The following is a 20521-nucleotide window of genomic DNA, read 5'->3' as shown; positions in this document are numbered from 1 at the left end:
CCTAGATAGCGTATTGAAAAGCAGAGACATTACTTTGCCAACAAAGGTCCATCTAGTCAAGGCTATGGTTTTTCCAGTAGTCATGTATGGATGCGAAAGTTGGACTGTGAAGAAAGCTGAGTGCCGAAGATTTGATGCTTTTGAACTGTGGTGTTGGAGAAGACTCTTGAGAGTCCCTTGGACTGCAAGAGGATCCAACCAGTCCATTCTAAAGGAGATCAGCCCTGGGTGTTCTTTGGAAGGACTGATGCTAAAGCTGAAACTCCAGTACTTTGGCCACCTCATGCAAAGAGTTGACTCATTGGAAAAGACTCTGATGCTGGAAGGGATTGGGGGCAGGAGGAAAAGGGGATGACAGAGGATGAGATAACTCGATGGATGTTATTTTGAGTGAACTCCGGGAGATGGTGATGGACAGGAAGGCCTGGCGTATTGCAATTCATGGGGTCACAAAGAGTCAGACACGACTGAGCAACTGAACTGAACTGAAGCATCTTCTGTGTGTAAAAACCCCAATATCTCTGTTCAGCTCCAGATGCATTTGTCCCATGTCCTACTCAATATCCTTACTTAAATGTTTAATGACATTTTACATTTTAATGTTTAAAAGACATTAGAAACTCACTGTGCCCCAAAATGAATTCCTGGACAACCTGCTTCTGCTACAGACTTCCTTCTCAGTTAATGGCAACTCTATGATTCCAGTTTCTGAAGTTAAAAATCTTAGATTCAACCTTGACATTTGTCTCCCCCCCCAGATCCTTTTTTTTTTTTTTTTGTAGTCGTATTCATAGTGTCTAGAATTTGAAGACTTCTCACCATCCTCACTGGCATTACCCTAGTCTAAGCCACCATCTGAGAAGAGCTAACTCGTAAAAGACGCTGATGTCGGGGAAGATTGAGGGCAGGAGAAGAAGAGGGCGGCAGAGGATGAGATGGTTAGATGGCATCACCAATTCAGTGCACACGAATCTGAGCAAACTCTGGGAGATAGCAAAAGACAGGGAAGCTTGGTGTGCTGTAGTCTATGGGGTCGCAAAGAGTCAGACACAACTCAGCGACTGAACAACAAAGCCACCACCGTCTCTGACTTGGATTATTGCAAAGTTGGGCCCCTTATTTCCAATTCCACTCTTGCCCTTCCACAGTCTCTTTTCAACACAAAAGTCAGAGTGATTCTGTAAAAACTAAAGTTAGCTCATGTCATATCTGCCCAGACCCCTCCAATGGTTCTCTGTGTCTCTCAGGACAAAAACCATGGCTTACAGGACCAGACCCTCTACTACCTCTGGCCTCACCTCCTACTCCCCTCTCCCCAAGCCCCCAACCTGCTCCGATCCAACACACTGGCTGTTCTGTCTGCCTGAAAATGTCTTCCCCTGAATATTCACAAAGCCAGTTAGTTACCTCTATCAGAAGTTGCTCAGATGTCACCTTCTCAAAGAAGCCCACCAATCCCCTAATTTAAATTTCACACACCACGCTTACTGCTAACACTCCACATACACTTTACTCAGCCTTATTTTTTTAGAGCACTTATCGCTTTCTAACATATAATACATTTTACTTCTCTATTATGCTTCTCTGCTGTCTACCTCCTCGACCAGAATATGAGCTTAATGAGGGCTGATAAGTCGCTTCAGTCGTGTCCGACTCTGTGCGACCCCATAGACGGCAGCCCACCAGGCTCCGCTGTCCCTGGGATTCTCCAGACAAGAACACTGGAGTGGGTTGCCATTTCCTTCTCCAATATATGAAAGTGAAAAGTGAAAGTGAAGTCGCTCGGTCGTGTCTGACTCTTCACAACCCAATGGACTGCAGCCTACCAGACTCCTCGGTCCATGGGATTTGCCAGGCAAGAGTACTGGAGTGGGCTGCCATTGCCTTCTCCATTAATGAGGGCAGAGCTTTGTCTGCTTTGAGTGGTTTATTACTGAATCCCCAGTAAAGTGAAGTAAGTGACTGGCACGTTGGAGGCCTTCAAATATTTATTGAATGAATCAGTTAGCAAACATATTGGCTGGTTTAATCCTCAAAACAACCTTGAAACATAGCAATATCAGGGAGTTGCCTGAGGTTACTCAGCCAGCAAGCAGCAGAACTCAAGCCCTCATCCATCACTCCGAATTCTGTGCCCTTCCTACGGGTGGGCACAGCCTCTCACAGATTCCCAGAAGCCCACACTCCTGAGGCTGGAACCCAATGTGGACGTGATCTAGCCCCAGCACTGCTGGTTTTTAAACGGAAGAATCTAAGTCTATTGACTCACCCAGTGCCTTACAGTTAGAAAACAACAGGCCAGGACAAGAGTCAAGGTCTCTGAAGTCCAGTCCAGTGTAAAAGTGACTTAAGGTTTAGCAGCCAGGAACTAAATGTCACAGTTTGTCTTTTTTCAGCAAAATTAATCTCCTACCTGATATCTGGGTAGGCAAAATGTCTGCTCATTCCTCTGCATAAATTATAACATATATAAATTTATAAATATAAATTATAATTATAAAATATATAAATTTATAAATATAAATAAATTATATTATAAATAAATTACATCTTATAATTGTAAAAAGGCAGTCTCTGTTTTTGAGGCATTCAGAATCAAGTCTATTCTGACTCTGAGGTTTGCTTTTATTTGAAGATTGAAGTTCTTGGGCTGAGTTTAAAAGATGCTAAGGGACAGTGGTTCTGGGATTCTGTTCGCAGCCGGCCAGCGTCGCCTCTAGCTCGCTTAGCTCCAGCCAAAGAAGAAAGGGTTAAGTAAGGAGGTCTCTATACCATGGCTCGTATGTAGGCAGATCAACCAGCGGTAAAGCACAGAGGAAGCAACTCACTACAAAAGCTGCTCGCAAGAATGCGCCCTCTACTGGAGGAGTGAAGAAACCTCATCTTTACAGGCTTGGTACTGTGGCACTCCGTGAAATTAGACGTTATCGGAAGTCCACTGAACTTCTGATTCGCAAACTCCCCTTCCAGCATCTGGTGTGGGAAATTGCTCAGGACTTCAAAACAGATCTGCGCTTCCAGAGAGCAGTTATTGGTGCTTTGCAGAAGGCAAATGAGGCCTATCTTGTTGGCCTTTTTGAAGACACCAACCTGTGTGCTATGCCAAACCTGTAACAATTATGCCATAAGACATCCAGCTAGCATGCCGCATATGTGGAGAACGTGCTTAAGAATCCACTAAGATGGTAAACATTTCAGTCTTTAAAAAAAAATTATCTTCTTCCTGCTACTGGTAGTTCTGAACGTTAGATTTTTTTTTTCCATGGGGTCAAAGGTACCTAAGTATATGATTGCAAATGGAAAAATAGGGGACAGAAATGAGGTATTGGCAGTTTTTCCATTTTCATTTGTGTGCGAATTTTTAATATAAATGTGGGACATAAAACATTAACGAATGTCAGAATGTTTCAGTGAACAAGTCTCATCAGTTCAACTTTATAACAATTATAAATAAACCTGTTAAATTTTTCTGGACAATGCTGGCATTTGGATTTTTTTAAAACAAGTAAATTTCTTATTGACTGCAAAAAAAGAAAGAATATGGTTCTGGAATTCTCTGGTGGTCCAGTGGTTAAGACTCTGCACTTCCACCTCAGGGGGCACGATTTCAATCCCTGGTTGGGGAACTAAGATCCCACTTGCCTGATTGTGAGACCAAAAAAAAACAATTTTTTTTTTTTTCCCATTAAAAGAGTATGGTTCTGGAGTCAGATTACCAGAGTTCAAGTTCTGGTTCTACCTTACTATTGATCTTGGCAAAGTTAATCTATCTGTGCCTCAGTTTCCCCATCTGTGAAACAGACACCAAACACCCAGTAAGTCTTCAGTAAATGCTAGATATTCCCTATGGTGTGTGTGTAGGAGAAGGCAATGGCACCTCACTCCAGTACTCTCGCCTGGAAAATCCCAAGGAAGGCTGCAGTCCATGGGGTCGCTAAGAGTCGGACACGACTGAAGTGACTTAGCATAGTATAGCATGGTGTGTGTGGTGGGGGCGGGGTGGTGGCAGGGAGCTATTCCCTATGGAGGGGGCGGCGCTTGACGGAAGGGAGAGGATGAGGCTCAGGGATACCTGAGGCTGGGTTTTACAAACATGAAAGAAAGTGAAAGTGAAAGGGAAGTCGCTGTCGTGTCCTATTCTTTGCAACCGCATGGACTGTAGCCCACCAGGCTCCTCCATCCATGGGATTCTCCAGGCAAGAGCACTGGAGTGGGTTGCCATTTCCTTTTACAAATGTAGGCAACTCAAATGGGACTGGATACCAGCAGAAGTTTAAAGCATCACCTCTTCACCTAGGGCCAATCTAATTCATAGATTATAATATCCTAGCTTAGAACCTGGGAAATGTCACGTGTGCAGGCTTCTGAAATCTGGTAGAGGCATAGGAAGAAGGGAAGTGGGGTGAAGCGATGTATCACATTTACATACTTATCTGGTCACCTGCTGAACTATTACCCAAGTCATCTGTGACATGTGGCAGGCACTCCAGGCTCAGATCTACTTTGACACGAGTTACGTCCCTGGTAAGTCTTAATTATGTGGCAGGGAAGAAAGACTGACTTGCAGTCACTGATTCTCTCACACTCCCTCCATTCTACAGAGCCACCCTGGACTATGGGCAAAGAAAATGTCCCCAAAGGGCAGGGGAGTGCTGGCCAGTGGACTGGCAGCATTGGAATTACCAGGAGTCCTGGTTAGAACTATAGTCTTGCAGGCCCCAGACCAGACTTATGGAACCAGACTCTGCAGGCAGGGCTGGAAACCCGTTCCCAGGGAGTCAGTGTCCCTCTCAGGATTCTCCCATCCAAGTACTAACCAGCCCAACCCTGCTTAGCTTGAGATCAGACAAGCTCGGGTGCATTCAGGGTGGCCATGGACCCTCTCAGGATTCTGACCCTGAGATCCAGGTCAAGAGAAGAATGTGTTCCCTGTGGCCACAGAAGGGCAGAGAGATGAGCTAGAAGGGAAAGTCATCTTGTCCAACTTTCCTATTAGACATGAGGAAACTGAGGCCTGAGGCCACATGGCTCACTGCTTATATGAGGAGCGTCAGCTGGATGAGACAGGAAGTGTAATCCTTGGTGTTTCCAGCCCAAGATCCAGCTTCCCGGGAAATCTAGGACAATGCTGGGCCCCTGTCAGCACTTCACCCAGAGCCAACCACACAGCAGGCACTCGGATGGCATGCGGAGAGAGGAAGGAGGGGAATAGGAGGCTGAGCAGCAGGAAAGCTGGTGTCAGGGTAGTTTCATTCCAACCCTCCACGTACCCAGGGTGTAGTAATCTCCATCAGAGGCCTTCACCGGTTTCAATGGGCCAAGAAAGTTTTCAAAGTAAGCTGCCACTCAGACGCTGGTCATGGGAACGCCAATGGACCAGAAATACTCCTCCACCTCTCCCTTCCCGTCAAAGTGCAGCACCTCCAGCTTGCCGTTTGTCAGGCGCTTGACGTTCTCCAGGCCGCTGTACACCACGTGCTTCAGACCCTGGCTCTTGGCAACATCAGCCACCACCTTGCCCTGAGGGACAAAGGTAGACGCCTTATAGAGAAGGTTGAATTTGCATGCAGACTGGGGGGCTGGTTCTGGGTCCTCTACCCAGCCCCCTTTCTCTTACTGTGCTCCTTGGAGGGGATTTTCCCAGCCTCAGATCATAGGAGAGGCCACCAGGATCCAGGAGCAAAGGCTCCAATGTGTCAAAATGCTGAACCCATCTTCTGGTGCAAACAGTAAGGAATCCGGCCCCTGCCTCTGGGCTCAGTAACTCTGTGATCCACTACCACATTATATGTATATAAGAAGCTCAGGGATACCTGAGAAAGCAGTGTGTGATGTTTTCTGATGATAGAGTATATCTGTTCACCATTTGGATACTGAGGGCAAAATGGAGGGAGATATATATGTATATAATTGGTTTTTATAAACACACACACACATACAAGCATGCATGGATGTACATATATTTTCTTTTTTGTAGTTTTAGTTCCATTTTTTTCAAAGCTCCTTCATCCTTCCTCTCCCTCTCTCTTTTGTCCTTCTTTTCCTCACAAAACCCCATACCAGACAGAGAAGACATAACTAATCTGGCTTAGGTTGAGAAAGTGAGACAGAGAAATGACTTGTACCCCTACATTCCACAGTGAGTGAATATCAGAATTAGAACTCAGAGTTCCTAAAATAAGCCCTTCCTAAATTTATCACTTAAAGATAAGCTGTAAGTGACGTAATTAACAGACATTCCTAAAATGGTTCAATCCTGCTCTTAATTTTTTTGAATTTTACCATTTCTGAAAAAGTCTGACCCCATCCATTACATTTTAAAAATCTAATCTTCATATTTTCTATTTAAACTTATGTATAATTCGCAAATAGTACTGGCATAGGGGAAGGGATCTAATACTACTACTATAAGTAGATCTTTTAATGACAGAAAAGTTCGCTGTACCCCCATGGTGATAACTACTTTCCAGAAATTCTATGGGCTCATTCCCGATATTCTACGTGCTCATTTTCATCTCTTTTAGCTGCTTTTTATTTCTAAATAACATGTTTATACTGCTAATTCTCAATTTTTCTCAGTTTAAGGAATCATCTACTAAATTTCTACTATAACAGATGAGCCTCATCATCAGCGCGCTCTCTCCCTCTCTCTGTCTCTCTCACATGGGCTTCCCTGGTGGCTCAGTGGTAAAGTATCCACCGGCAATGCAGGAGATGCAGCAGGAGAAGCGAGTTTGATCTTTGGGTCAGGGAAGACCCCATGGAGAAGGAAACAGCAACCCACTCCAGTATCCTTGCCTGGGAAATCCTCTGGATAAAAGAGCCTGGTGGGCTACAGTCCATTGCGTCGCAAAGAGTTGGACATATCTTAACAACAGCACAACAGTATTCTCACACATACAGCCCACCACCACCATAACCATCACATACATACACAACTGCCTTTTTTTCATCCTCAGAATATCATATTTGGGGCTACATCATTCATCAGTGCTAACATGGGTGAAGCAGACCCACGCGATATTTTATGGTCACATTCACCTTTTCTACAAATTTTCATTTTCCCTGGAGTTCATCCTTGTGGCTCATTTGCTTGTTTGCTTACTTCTTTTCTTATGTACCCATTGCTAATTCATTTCCAAATTCTATGCCGGAAGTCTAAACATAATCCTTCCATTTTGTTCTTCCCATTTCACTCTCAGAGTAACCTTAATTCATGGGATGTCCTTGCTGCCAACCCTCACATGCCATCGACAACAAACGGTAAGAATCAGAGGCTCTAAAAGCTGGCTTCACTACACGACCACTCTCAGATCTCCAAGGTCACCTCTGGACAGATGTCACATGACACTGATTTTACAGTCACCTAATAATCCACCTGAAGTACATGGATTTCATAAATGCCAGAGGGAAGTGATGGGGTGAGGCCCACCCCCTTCCAGGGAGGAGAGCATGGCCAGGCAGGAAAAAAGAAAGGGCTTGAACGTGGGTCCCACCTGACACACTTCTTTCTCTTTGCTGAAATGGTCCCAGGTGTTGGTTACCAGGAAGGCCCCATAGGCTCCTTTCAAGGCAGCCTCCACCGATGCTTTGTCATTCAGGTCCCCTTTAACCACCTCGGCCCCAAGGTCCCGGAGCACCTGCGCCTTTGGTTGGGTCACATCTTGGGTCAGCGCTCTCACCACATACTTTTTACCCTCCAACATGGCCCTGGCCACAGAGCCGCCCTGAGCTCCTGCAGAATTGGGGAAGAAAAAATACAGAAAGGATCAGGAAGAATGTTCACTAAAAGAAGCTGATTAAGGAATCCAATTACTCAGAGTAAAACTGCTGCTCTAACTACTTCAGGAGGCATTCCCATGGCTTGCAAGAGCGGTTTTCAAATTAGGTTTCTCACAGCGTTCTCAGAGGTAGCTTAGCAGAAGCCATGGAGGAGAGAAAGAATGGGGGAGCCCAGAGGCAACAGGGAGGCCAGGGGAGCAGGGGACCAGAGCCTCCACCCCAGAGTCCACTGAGCAATTCTACTTTTAACTGGTCAGGCTCCTCTGTCCATGGAATTTTGCAGGCAAGAATACTGGAATGGGTGCCATTCCCTTCTCCAGGGGATTTTCCCAACCTGGGGATCAAACCTGGGTCTCCCACATTGCAGGTAGATTCTTTACCATCTGAGCCACAAGAGAAGCCTTAACCGGTCATAGGTTTCATTTTTTAGGTTCTTCATAGAGTTTTACTTTCAAAAGAAGTTCCTATTCTATTATTTTTTTTCAAAAGTTGAAAATGCAGAAGTTTCTTTTTATGATGTTTAAGACTGTTCATGATATGATCATCACTCACCTGATTAACCCACTTTACAAATATTTACTGAATGTCCTATGGGGGGGTGCCACATACTCTGCACATTCACTGATATTTGGGATCCTCCATCAAACTGGTCCCATATCTGTCCTGAATTTTGTGTGTGTGGTTCAAAAAACATCTTCCGTTCTCTCTCCTGCCTAGCTCCCTGAGAGGCTGCCCTGTATGGACTCCATCAGTGGGCTCTTTTGCCTTCAGTCTGGGTCTGGCCAGAGGAGAGCATCAACAGGGGACCCAAGGGTTGGAGCAGAGGTGACCCCTTCACATTGCTGCTCTTCCCAGGGTTTGGTCATCTCTCTTATCCTTTGGTCCTTTTGTGTTGCTTACTTGGTCTTTCTGTTCTTTCCCATCTTTACTAAATTTTCTCAACTTCTCTGAGAGAGTGTGGCACTTCTTTTTGGGGGTACCCCAACTGATAGATTATTGATAATCCTGTCAGCCTGCGGTTCAGTGGACTTTACCTTTGGACCCTTAGCCAGTTTTGTGCTCTTGTACTGAATATGAATGGATAGCCAAAGTTCATCAGATGTTCGAGGAAAGCCTCCAGCATGAAAGGTAAAATGAAAATAAACAAACCGATAAAAAAGAAAAGATAAAAAAAGGCAGGGAACAGAAGAAAATTTTTAAAGAATTAATATCCTCAGAGATTGGAGAAGATATTACATTGAGAACACTATTTCTGAAATGCTGCATCTATAAAAATTAAAAATCAATTTTAAAAAATCTGTTGACCTTATTAGTTTGCTAGAACTGCCATAACCAGATTCTACAGAATGGGGGTTTAACCAACCCATATTTTTCACACCCCTGGAGGCCAGAAGTCCATGAACAAGGTGTCCTCGGCTGGCTTGATTTCGCCTGAAGCCTCTCTCCTCGGATTGTGAGAAGAGAGGCTGCTCACTGTGTCTTCATGTGGGCTTTCCCGTGCGCACTTGAGCCCCTCGTGTCTCTGTGTCAAACTTCCTTTTTCTCAAGAGAACAGCGGTCAGATTGGACTGTGGCCCACTCTTATGGCCTCACTTTAACTGAACCACCTCTTTAAATGACCTCTTTAACAATACAATAACACATTGTATATGTGCAAATACTGTCACATTCAGAAGTACTAGGGATTAGGGTTTCAACATACAAACTTGGGGAGGGACACGGTGCAACTCAAAACACTGACTGTTGTAATTATTTCCTTATGACTGTACTGTAACTTAAAGTTCACCTTGGAGACAAATTGTTTACTCTTTATCCCCGTTTGCCAATCATGTTTTGAGATTAGTTCCTGGAACACTGCAAGCTTTCAATATCTGTTTACTGAATGAAAGAATCAGTGAATGAAGGAAGTACAAATAATGAAACCTCTGTGCTCTGCATTCTCAGCTTTCAGATGGACAGTCTTTGTCTGGACCCACATAAAATGGAGAAGCAAGCGATATGGACAAGTATGAAAAAATAAAAGGAGTTGAACCAAAACCAGGACTGGCTCTCCTAATCACACCCACTTTGATGTCTCATTAAGACTCCAACCAGGGGACAAATTCAGCCATATTGGCTGTGCTCCCTTGCAGGTGAGTCCATGAAGAGAGCAACATTTTAATGGCAGACACTGGAGATGATGCTCAAGAGTTTGACATGCAAACGCATCCACAAGTAACGGTTAACACTTTCCCTATCACATTTAATTAGGCATCTTGTATTTTTATCTGCCAAACTAGTAACCCTTTCCCAAATTCCCAAACACACACCCAGAAATCCAAGGTTATTGAACAAAGGATTAAAACTGGGCAGTAAAGCAATCAGCACACCTCCTCAGCCAACTGCAAGTCAACTTTCTTCAACTTTAACACCTCTAACCTGATTCCTTTAGGAGCCACTCCCAAGGCTCTTACCATCCTTCTACTCTGAATGCCTAGGCAGCAACTCAAGTTTAAAGAGACTGAAACAGGGCTCCTGACTTGTCTTGACCTGCTGCCTCCAGGTCCTCCCCATTTCAGTGAATCACAACTTTATTCTTTCAGTTGCTCAAGCCAGAACATTTAGGAGTCATTCTTCACCTCTGATATCTGACCCATCAGGGAACCAAGTCAATGCTCCGTAAAACATATTGGGATATGACCACTCCTTAGTCTAAGCCACTGTCAATCATGCCTGGTTTAGGGCAACAGCCTCATAAGTCTCCCTGCTTCAGCCCTTGCCCCCTACAGCTTCTTCACCAAACAGAAGCCAATATGAAACTTTAGCACCAAGTCTTATCATGTCACAACTCTGCTCAAAACCCTTCAGTGACTTCTCATCTCTTTCAGGAAAAACCAACAACTTCACTATTGCCCTAATACGATATACAATCATCCCCTCATCTGATTGCCTTTTTTTCCTTTTAAAGTCAGTGTCATACCTGGCTCTTGGAGTTGTTTTGGGGGCAATGTGGGCAGCTTCTGTGCTGGGTCTTCCCTGCTGTATGGGCTTTCTCCAGTCCAGGCTAGTGGGAGCTACTTTCTAGTTGCAGTATGAGGGCTTCTCATTTTGGCGGCCTCTGTTGTTGCGGAAGACGGGCTCTAGAGGGTACAGGCTTCAGCAGCTGCAGCAAACGGACTTAGTTGCTCTGCAGCATGTGGGATCTTCCTAAACCAGGGGTTGAACTGGTTGGTGTCTCCTGCATTGACAGGCAGATTCTTTACCACTGAGCCACCTGGGAAGCCCATGGCTGTTGGTTTCTTGATAATTTACTTCTCTTTTCTCCCCACTTTAGCACTTGCCTCCCTTCAGACAAAACCCCTGTCCTCATAGAGCTTCTATCCTAGTATGGAGAGAAGATGGTAAAGGAAGAAATCAAGCAGGAAGGGGAGTCAGATGGTGGCAGGGTGGAGTGAAGTTGCCATATTAAAAAAGGAAAGTCTGGAGGGCGGTTATGGAGAGGGCTTGGAAGACATGAGAGAGAAAACATCGTGGGTGACGAAGGAAGGAAGATTATTCTAGGCTGAGGGAGCAGCCAGTGCAAAGGCCTTAAGTTGGGAGTGTGAGGAACAGGCAGAGTGGCAGAGGGAGAATGGCAAAGGAGGAAGTGCGAGAAGGGTCTTGCAGGCCAATAGTCGGGCTTTCGTTTCACTTGAGTGATGTAGGGGGCGCTGTTACGGGGTTTTCAGCCGAGACCTGCCATGATCTGAAGTTTCAAATAGATCATCGAAAGGCAGGAATGAGAACTGACAGACGGAGAGTGAGCTGATTGGAAAGATTGGCAAAGATAGGTCTAGCTGTTGGAGAACAGATTGTGAGGGAGGCAGAGTGGAAGCAGAAATGCCAGTTTCAGGGCTCGGGCAGCTGTGCATGAGAGAAGTCCGGGCATGCGTTCTCCTAATCCCCACCCACTCCGTCCTTTCAGAGTCCTTCCAGTACTGGTCAGGACGCAGTTATCTTCTGCATGCCCATGGCCTTCTCACATTTGCTCCTTGTGTTTGTCAGGAAGCGAGTGGAGAAAAGTCTGTAGCGGATAACTTGTGCTGAAATGAGACTTACACCAACAAATCAGCCCATGATCAAGAACAAGACACTATGTCAGATGTCCTTGTGCCTCTGAGATCATTTCTGAACAAATCAAGTCAAATCACCCTGCCCCTTTACCACATCAGAAATGCAAGCAAATGACAGACTTTTCTCAATTTTCTCCAAAGGGCTCTTTGTTCAGTTTATGCTTGCAGGCTCTGAAATTAAAAACAGGAAAACAAGAAAGTAAGCCAAGTCAGCACACACTTTTAAAGTAAGAAGTTTTTTTACCTGTTGCTCCAAACACTGCAATTATTTTCTTGCTGGTCATGTTACCAAACAAAGAATCAATGCAGTAGCAGTACTTTCCTCCGAACCACGACAGCAGCTGAAATGCAGTTTCTGTCGCGTGTGAGAATTTTAAACCTTTCTGATTACCACACCCACCGCTGACTTTGTCCCTGCCTTGTAAAAACTTTTGTTATCACCACCTAACTAACTCACTCTGACACTGCAATTTTCTAAAGGAGGTTTCATTTATTCACTTACTCATGTGTTCAGCAAATGTGTAGTGAGTACTTTTGGTATACTAGGCACTGAACTAGAGGCTCTGGTAAGGGAGACAGACTAGTAAGTAAAAGAAAAGCAGAGAGAAATGCAGAGGGAACGTAGGTCCTGGAGGGAAAACACAAAACCCAGAATGGGGGTGTTAAGGAAGGCTTCTGAGGAAAGATGTCGCTGGAGCTGGCCTGAAGACCCCATGAAGCGTTCAGTTAGTGAGAGTAGGAAGAGAGACCATCCCAGGCAGGAGGAGCCACACACAGTCAAGCTCACAGGCAGGGTAATCATGACGAAGGGCTCCAGATGGCTGCAAAAATGCTACTTGAGTGGTGGGAAGTAAGACTGGGAAGGATGGCAGAAGGCAGAGGACAGAGGGCCGGTTTGTGGATTTATCCTGGCAGCCACCGCAGGTTTAGGTGATCCTCTGGCAGCAGAAAGGAGGATGGATTGAAAGAAGATGCTGCTGGAAGCAGGGTCTCCCCTAAGGAGACAAATAAGAAATGATACAGTTGAGAAGTGACAAAAGCTTGAATGGAGGCGCTGTTTGGGGTAAAAGTGTGCCCCTCCAAGATTCCTGGGTTGAAGTCCTACCTCCCAACACCTCAGGATGTGATCTTATTTGGAGAGAGAGTATATACAGAGGTCCAGTCAAGGTAAAGTGGGATCATTAGAATGTGCCTAATCCAATATGACTGATCTACTTATAAAAAGGGGAATTTTGGAGATTTCTCTGGTGGTCCAGTGGTTAAGAGTGTGCTTCCACTGCAAAGAGTGTGGGTTCCATCCCTGGTCAGGAAACTAAGATCCCACACGCTGTACAACATGGCCAATCAATCAATCAAGAGAAAGTGGGAAATTTGAACACAGAAGGAAGACAATGTGAAAATACAAGGAGAAGCCATGTGAACGTTCAGGTGGCCATCCACACGCCTAAGAGAGAGATCTGGAGTAGATCCTTCCCTCACAGCCTATTTAAGGAATCAGACCTACCAAAATCTGGATTTCCAGCCTCCAGAACCATGAGATAATAAAGTAGTTTCTGTAGTTTGATCAACCCACTTTGTGGTACTTTGGTGCAGCAACCCTAGCAAGCCAACAGAGGCAGTGACAATGGGGGTGAAGAGAAAGACATTCAGGAAGTAAAGTAAGAAGGCCTTTATGATTGATTGGATGGGGGAAGGGAAAGTGAGAAAGGACTAAAAATGGCTCTGCCAACTGCAGGGGTTGGCAGTGGAGGAACAGTAGTGGGGCTCAGGGGGAAATGAGCTCAGAACTGGACCTTTGGGTTTGGGGCTGCAGCTGGTTGAGAAACTGGGAGCTGAGGAAATGACAAATGCAAATGTGGATGTCGCCTTTAAGGAAACTTGCTATAAAGGAAGTAAGAGTGGACTGTGGGAAAAAAAAAAAAAAAGAGTGGACTGTGGTTATAAGGTACAATAAAGTTTTATTTCAGTAGGAAAGACTTGAACACATTTGTGGATTAAAGGTGGCTCTCTCCTTCCCCCCATACTCTATTTTTCTTGATAACATTTATGACCTGACATGTTACAGGCATGTTTATTTGCTCATATGTTTATTTCTGCTCCCTGCTCCCCAGAGCTAGGCTGTTTTTGTTCTATTCACTTGCATATATCTCCAGTGCCTACAACTATATCTGGCACATGGCAGGTGCAGGTTAAATATTTGTTGAATGAATCAAAGAATAATTGGTAGAGTTAGGTCACTGGGAAAGCTGTAGGGCACAAACTCTGCATCACAAATGAAGAGGAGCTGAAAACAGCAGATAGCACAGGATTACCTGGAGCCCTCTGCCAAAAGGCTGTGAAGATGGAACCAAAACAGGGAGTAACCTGCCCCTTGCCTGCAGCCCGTCTGCCCCTTGCCTTTCCCTCCACCCTCCTGCTCCTATCACCTACTCCCGCCTGTTCATCCTTGTGAGAGGAAGCAGTTCTCCCACCCACCCTCCTGTATAGTATAACTCACAAGGAAACAGAGAGGTAAATTCTGGAGTTGCTTCAGACTGGAAGAGTTGATCATTCACATCTTTCCATTTCATGTCACAAGAAAGATATATGATACCTCTGCTATCCTACACTACATATAGTTTTACCCTAGCCATATGGAGAGTTCTCAGTGCCATTACAAAGATTTATATTCAAGGAATATAATCAATATATTTTTCAATATATAATTCAAGGAATATAAATAATCCATGGCATTTTTTGTATTTAAAAAACACCTGGAGACAATCTAAATGACCACTACATTGTTTTTCAGTCGCTCAGTCATGTCGAACTCTCTGTGACCCCATGGACTGCAGCACGCCAGGCTTCCATGTCCTTCACCATCTCCCAGAACTTGCTCAAACTCAAGTCCATTGAGTCAGTGATGCCATCCAACCATCTCGTCCTGTGCGGGAAAAAAGTTAGCTTTTTAACTAAGCTAATCCCTACCAGGGCAAGTAGCAACCCATTAAGAGACTAGGTGTTCAAACAGAAGTCAGTGATGCCGTTTTCTTTGTAATTTGAAGGCATCCTAAGCTTATGTCTCAACATTTATTTAGGGTCCCCTTGATAGGAAGAGTTTGCTTTTTTGGTCTGCCCAGCCACAAGAATGAGAGAATGGGCAGGACTCTGCTCTCAACATTCAGCTGTGCACTCCCTTGCCTATGTCTGCTTCTTACTTCCAAGTGTAATTAACTCAACCCAGTAAATACACAACTAGAAAGCTGTGCAACACATGACCAAAGCTTTAGAGTATGACCATCCCAATCCTACCTCTTGGACACTGTAAAATTTCCCTAAACTTCAGTTTCTTCATTTATAAAATGGGGGGGTGGGCAGTGATTGTAATATCTCCCTCTTATAGACGTGGTGAGGATTACATGAAATTAAACTACTTAGTCTTCCCAGGTGGTTCAGTAGTTAAGACTCCACACTTACATTGCTGGGGGCACAGTTCGGGGAACTAAGATCCTGCATGTCTTGGGGCCCAAAATAAAATAAAAAATAAATTTAAAAAAAACTGAAAGATAAGCTATGCAGTCTAAGTCAGAGGCCCCAGCTCCCATGGTCCTGACTAGGGGTGGTAGAGAAATGCCATAAAGAGGAAGCAAGTGAGGACACCTCCTTAGAAAAATTCTTGGATTATCAGGAGGAATTAGGGCTGGCTGGGCATGGGGAGAGGATTCGGGAAATTTAGCTGGTTGAGCATCAAATACTGTTTTGTAATCACTCATTCAGCTTCTCACTTTGGCATGCTGATGTGGTCTGAGAAGATTTGTATTACACTTAAAAAACTCAGTCATTCAGCAAGGTAGCAGCATACAAGATCAATATACAGAAATGGGTTGCATTTCTTTACACTAACAATGAAATATCAGAAAGGAAATGTAAAAACAAAAATAAAATCCCTTTTTAAATTGCATAAAAAAATACTTTAGGAATAAACCTGATCAAGGAGGTGAAAGACTTTTATGCTGAGAACTACTAAACATTTAATACAGGAAATTGAAGATGATTCAAAGAAATGAAAAGAAAGTGCACGTTCTCAAATTGGAAGAATTAATAAAGTTAAAATGGCCATACTACCCAAGGCAACCTACAGATGTCTTTCAATCCATATCAGAAAACTCAGTCCATCCTTTGTGTGTGTATGTGTGTATGTGTGTGTATGTTAGTTGCTTACTTGAGTCCGACTCTTTGAGTCTTCTTTTAATGATGCTGGCCCTATAAATATGCTGATGAGGACAATATTAAGATATTCCATTTTACCCTAGCAAACCAGAAAAAGAAAATCATATCAGAAAATTCTCTGGTGCTCCAGTGGTTAGGACTCTGTGCTTCCAAGCAGAGGGTTCTGGTTCTAACCCTTGTTTAGGGAACTAACTTTCTCCTGAGACACACAGCACCCCTCAAAGAAAGTCTGATGTAATGTGTATCAGAAGACAAAGAAAGTTTTCCTTTCTTTCACATCTGTCCAGTTCAGAAATGTCTTCCTGTAAGACACACTTTGTTTTCTGTGTCTTCTTCTACATTTTCACAGTGACACTTGTCCAGCTACTAGCAAATGTTTAAAGGAAACAATAAAAAGAAAACAGCTAGAGGAAAATGTAAAGGTACATTAATTTCACTCAGGATGAGGACTTTTTCAGTCCATATGTGATAAAGAAATTCCTAACAAAGAAAATCTGCAGCTCTGACTACATAAAAATTTAGAATGTCTTGTGGTCGATACAAACTGGGATAGCTGCCCAGCTCATAATAATTTCCCATTGACCATTTTTGTGCCACTGCTTCTTTTCTCGGTAATAGACCTGCCTCCCAGCATAGGCATGTAACCTAGGCTAGCCAATTATAGTGTCTCTCTCTTCCCACTTCCTATTCATTTTTTTGTCTATTTATTCATTCCATAACTGTTTCTGGAGTGAGGATTCAATGATGAACAAAATATTCCTGCATTTTCTTGAAGCTTTGGATTTAGGGAGAAATGAGCATTAATCAAACACTTATGCTAATAAACACATAATTAGAAATATGTTCTCTGAAGGAGAAGAACATGGGTCTATGAGGACTATAAAGAAAGCTGAGCACAGAAGAAGTGATGCTTTTGAACTGTGGTGTTGGAGAAGACTCTTGAGAGTCCCTTGGACTGCAAGGAGATCCAACCAGTCCATCCTAAAGGAGATCAGTCCTGGGTGTTCACTGGAGGGACTGATGTTGAAGCTGAAGCTCCAATACTTTGGCCACCTGACGTGAAGAGCTGACTCATTTGTAAAGACCCTGATGCTGGGACAGATTGAGGGCCGGAGGAGAAGAGGACGACAGAGGATGAGATGGTTGGATGGCATCACCGACTCAATGGACATGGGTTTGGGTGGACTCCAGGAGTTGGTGATGGACAGGGAGGCCTGGCATGCTGCGGTTCACAGGATCACAAAGAGTCTGACACGACTGAGCGACTGAACTGAGCTGAGAGGTAGGAGGGGTGCAGTCAGGACTGAAGGAGTGTCACTGGAGATGAAAGGTGAAGAATTGGGTCAAATAAACCACTGGGACTTCCCCAACGGCTCAGTGGGTAAAGAATCTGCCTGCAATGCAGGAGACAGAGTAGATAGGATTGGACCCCTGGGTTGGGGAGATCCCCTGGAGGAGGAAATGGCAACCCACTGCAGTATTCTTGCTGAAGTATCATATGGACAGAGGGGCCTGGCAGACTACAGTACATGGGGTCACAAAGAGTCAGACAGGACTGAGCGACTAAACACAAACCAGGTGAAAGGGATAATGAGAAGACTGCAGGTAAGGAGAACCACACCTTCTGTCAGTGGAAGAGCAATAGATTAGCAGAGATAATCCTATCACTGGTTGTTAAAGAAATGTAAATTAAACAACTAACCTTTTATATTAGATTCACCTGGCTCAGACGGTAAAGGGTCTGCCTACACTGTGAGAAGCCCGGGTTTGATCCTTGGGTGGGGAAGATCCTCTGGAGAAGGCAATGGCACCCCACTCCAGTACTCTAGCCTGGAAAATCCCACAGACTGAGGAGCCTGGTAGGCTACAGTCCATGGGGTCGCAAAGAGTCGGACATGACTAAGTGACTTCACTTCACTTCACTTTACATTAGATTAGCAGAGTTTTTAATTTTGATCCCCATGGTATGGTGAACATTCATAGATTGTGACCAAGAGTGTAAATTAATACTTTTTTGGAAACTAAGTTGATAGTATGTTTCAAAAGTCCTAAAAAAGAGATCTATCTAGTACACAGTATAATGAATATAGACAATAATATTTTACTACTAAAAAAAGAATCCTAAAAAAGATCATGTTTGTTGACAAAGAATTGTTTCTACAAACCTATTCTAAACCCCCTCAAAAATTATTTTAAAAGCTCAGATGTAGATTTATGAACAAAAAATATTCATTGAAGTATTATTTCAAATGTCAAAAAATTAGAAAAAACACAGAAAATGATTAAATTATGTATAGCCATATGGTAGAATATTATACAACCAACAGTGCACATGCAAGATGCAGCGCTTTTCTAGTTAGAGGAAAGAATCCAATTAAAATGTTCCATTGCCAATAAAATATGTTAGCATTCAATGCATAATTTGTTGCTTAATAACTACTTGTTGAATATAAATTCATGATTGACAACAAATAAGATTAATGAAGCCTAGATGCATTATGAGATTTTAACATATATCTAATTTTGTATTTGTAGATGGAACTGCCTACTTGACAACATCTACTTCCATATTTCATAACATCTCCAACTTACTGAGTTCAAAATCAAACCCTAATCCCCTCCCAGTTTTTAACTCTTTCCCTTTCAGGCTTCCCCAGTCTGGCACACCACAGCCTTTTTTGAGAGCTTCTTGATGTCTCCATCCCCTCACCCTTCTACAAGTCCATTCAATTCTGTCTTCAAAATAGATCTAAGATCTGTTCATGTCTCTCTGTCTCCTTTGTCACCACTGTATAGCAATGGTCTCTCCTGGACCAATGCAATAGCTTCATAGGTGAGTAGTCTAGTTTTCGCCTCCCTCCAACCCATTCTTCATCCAATGGAGAATGTGATCATATAAAAATAAAAACTGAGTCAACTCTTTCCCCTACTGAAAACATTTCAATGGCTTTCCACTGTATTTACATAACATTCAACACCCTATTACGACCTACATAATAATTGCTAACTTATTATGGGCTAGACAATTATCCTAAATGTTTTATATTTACTAACTCAAGGAATCTTAAAGCCTGTGAAGTAGGTGTTCTCGTAATTTCTAATTTACAGACAAGGCAAATGAGGCACAGAGGTTAAATTTGCCTAAGGGCTCTCAGTAATGGTGGAAACAGAGTTCAACCCCAGGTGGTCTAGCCCCTGCTCTTAGCACCACTAGCTCCCTCCAAAACTTAGCTGTGCTCAGGGGATCCCGTGGTCTGGTCACTAGGCTCCTGGAGACTGACCAACTGTCCTCATTTTAATGCATTTGTGCCCTCGCCTGACCCTCCCAGGGACACGGTTTCTACTTCTCTTTAAATAGCTGCTGCTTCTCATCTGTATAAAAAGGGAATAATAAAATAAATCATGGCACATACTTACAGTGGAATACCATGTAACTAGTTTTAAAATATGAACTAAATGTATATGTACTAATATGGAATTTAGTGCATTTTAGATTGCTAAGCGAAAAAAGCCAACCTGTAGGATAGTATATTAAAATAAAAGGATATGTATAGCATGATATTAATAAATTTGTCTACCTATCAAAGGTCTAAAGGTTCAGACATTAAATTTCTAACTGAGGTTACCTCTGAGGAGTGAGATGGAAAAAAAAAGAATAGGAAAAAGGACTTTCACCTTCTACATTGTACAGTTCTTGTTTGAATATTTTTATTCCCAGACTACATTAGTAATGTAATAATAATTCTAAGGCAAATATTTTCTTTATATGCTAAATGTCTGATTGCTAAATTTTGTCATCTGGTATTCTAATTTTTGCTACTTTTATCCCTTTCCCAGTTTTCTCTAGGTAGCTAGAAAAGATGCCTAATTTAATAATTTTTTTATAGGCTGAGCTTTTCTTTAGTGTTCACGATACTCCAAAATGATTGGCTGTTTCACCACAATTATTTACATTATGCAGCCATAGCCATCATTATTAACTAACTGTTTTCCTAATTTTCTTTCAGCTCTAAGCTGGTTCATGAAAATCAGCCTTAACTAAGTCGCCACCTTTTGATTTCCACGCTCATGTTTCCAAGCGATGAACAAGTGTTCAGCCACTGTGTTGCTGTTGTTCAGTTGCTCAGTCCTGTCCGACTCTTTGTGACCCCATGGGCTGCAGCACACCAGGCTTCCCTGTCCTTCACCATCTCCTGGAGCTTGCTCAAACTCATGTCCATTCAGTCACTTTATCTGCTATTGGTTCTCTGAGTGTTACTGAGTCCAAGCTCATACTGATCAATGCATGACAGGCCAATAAATCGAGAAACAAAGTGTTGAGGCAAGAAATAGCAACTTTATTCAGAAATCCAGCAGACCGAGAAGATGGCAGACTAGTATCCCAAAGAATCATCTTACCCAAATCAGAATTTAGGCTTCTTTTATATGAAAAGGGACAT

General features: G+C 43.3%; 1 protein-coding gene across 1 annotated transcript in view; it reads right to left on the bottom strand.

The window, feature by feature from the left end:
- Positions 1 to 12157, bottom strand: part of LOC104998616 (putative nmrA-like family domain-containing protein ENSP00000305954) — a 19954-nt gene extending 7797 nt beyond the window's left edge. Inside the window, 3 exon segments of the mRNA XM_010853885.1 lie at positions 5271 to 5520; positions 7497 to 7735; positions 12118 to 12157. Coding sequence (XP_010852187.1) covers positions 5271 to 5520; positions 7497 to 7735; positions 12118 to 12157 — 529 coding nt within the window.
- Between the last annotated feature and the right edge of the window lie 8364 nt (positions 12158 to 20521).

Source organism: Bison bison, unplaced genomic scaffold, assembly GCF_000754665.1.
Source record: "Bison bison bison isolate TAMUID 2011002044 unplaced genomic scaffold, Bison_UMD1.0 scf7180017864333, whole genome shotgun sequence".
Lineage (NCBI taxonomy): Eukaryota > Metazoa > Chordata > Mammalia > Artiodactyla > Bovidae > Bison > Bison bison.
Note: the sequence above shows the minus strand (reverse complement) of the source record. Positions and strands in the feature narration are given on the sequence as shown.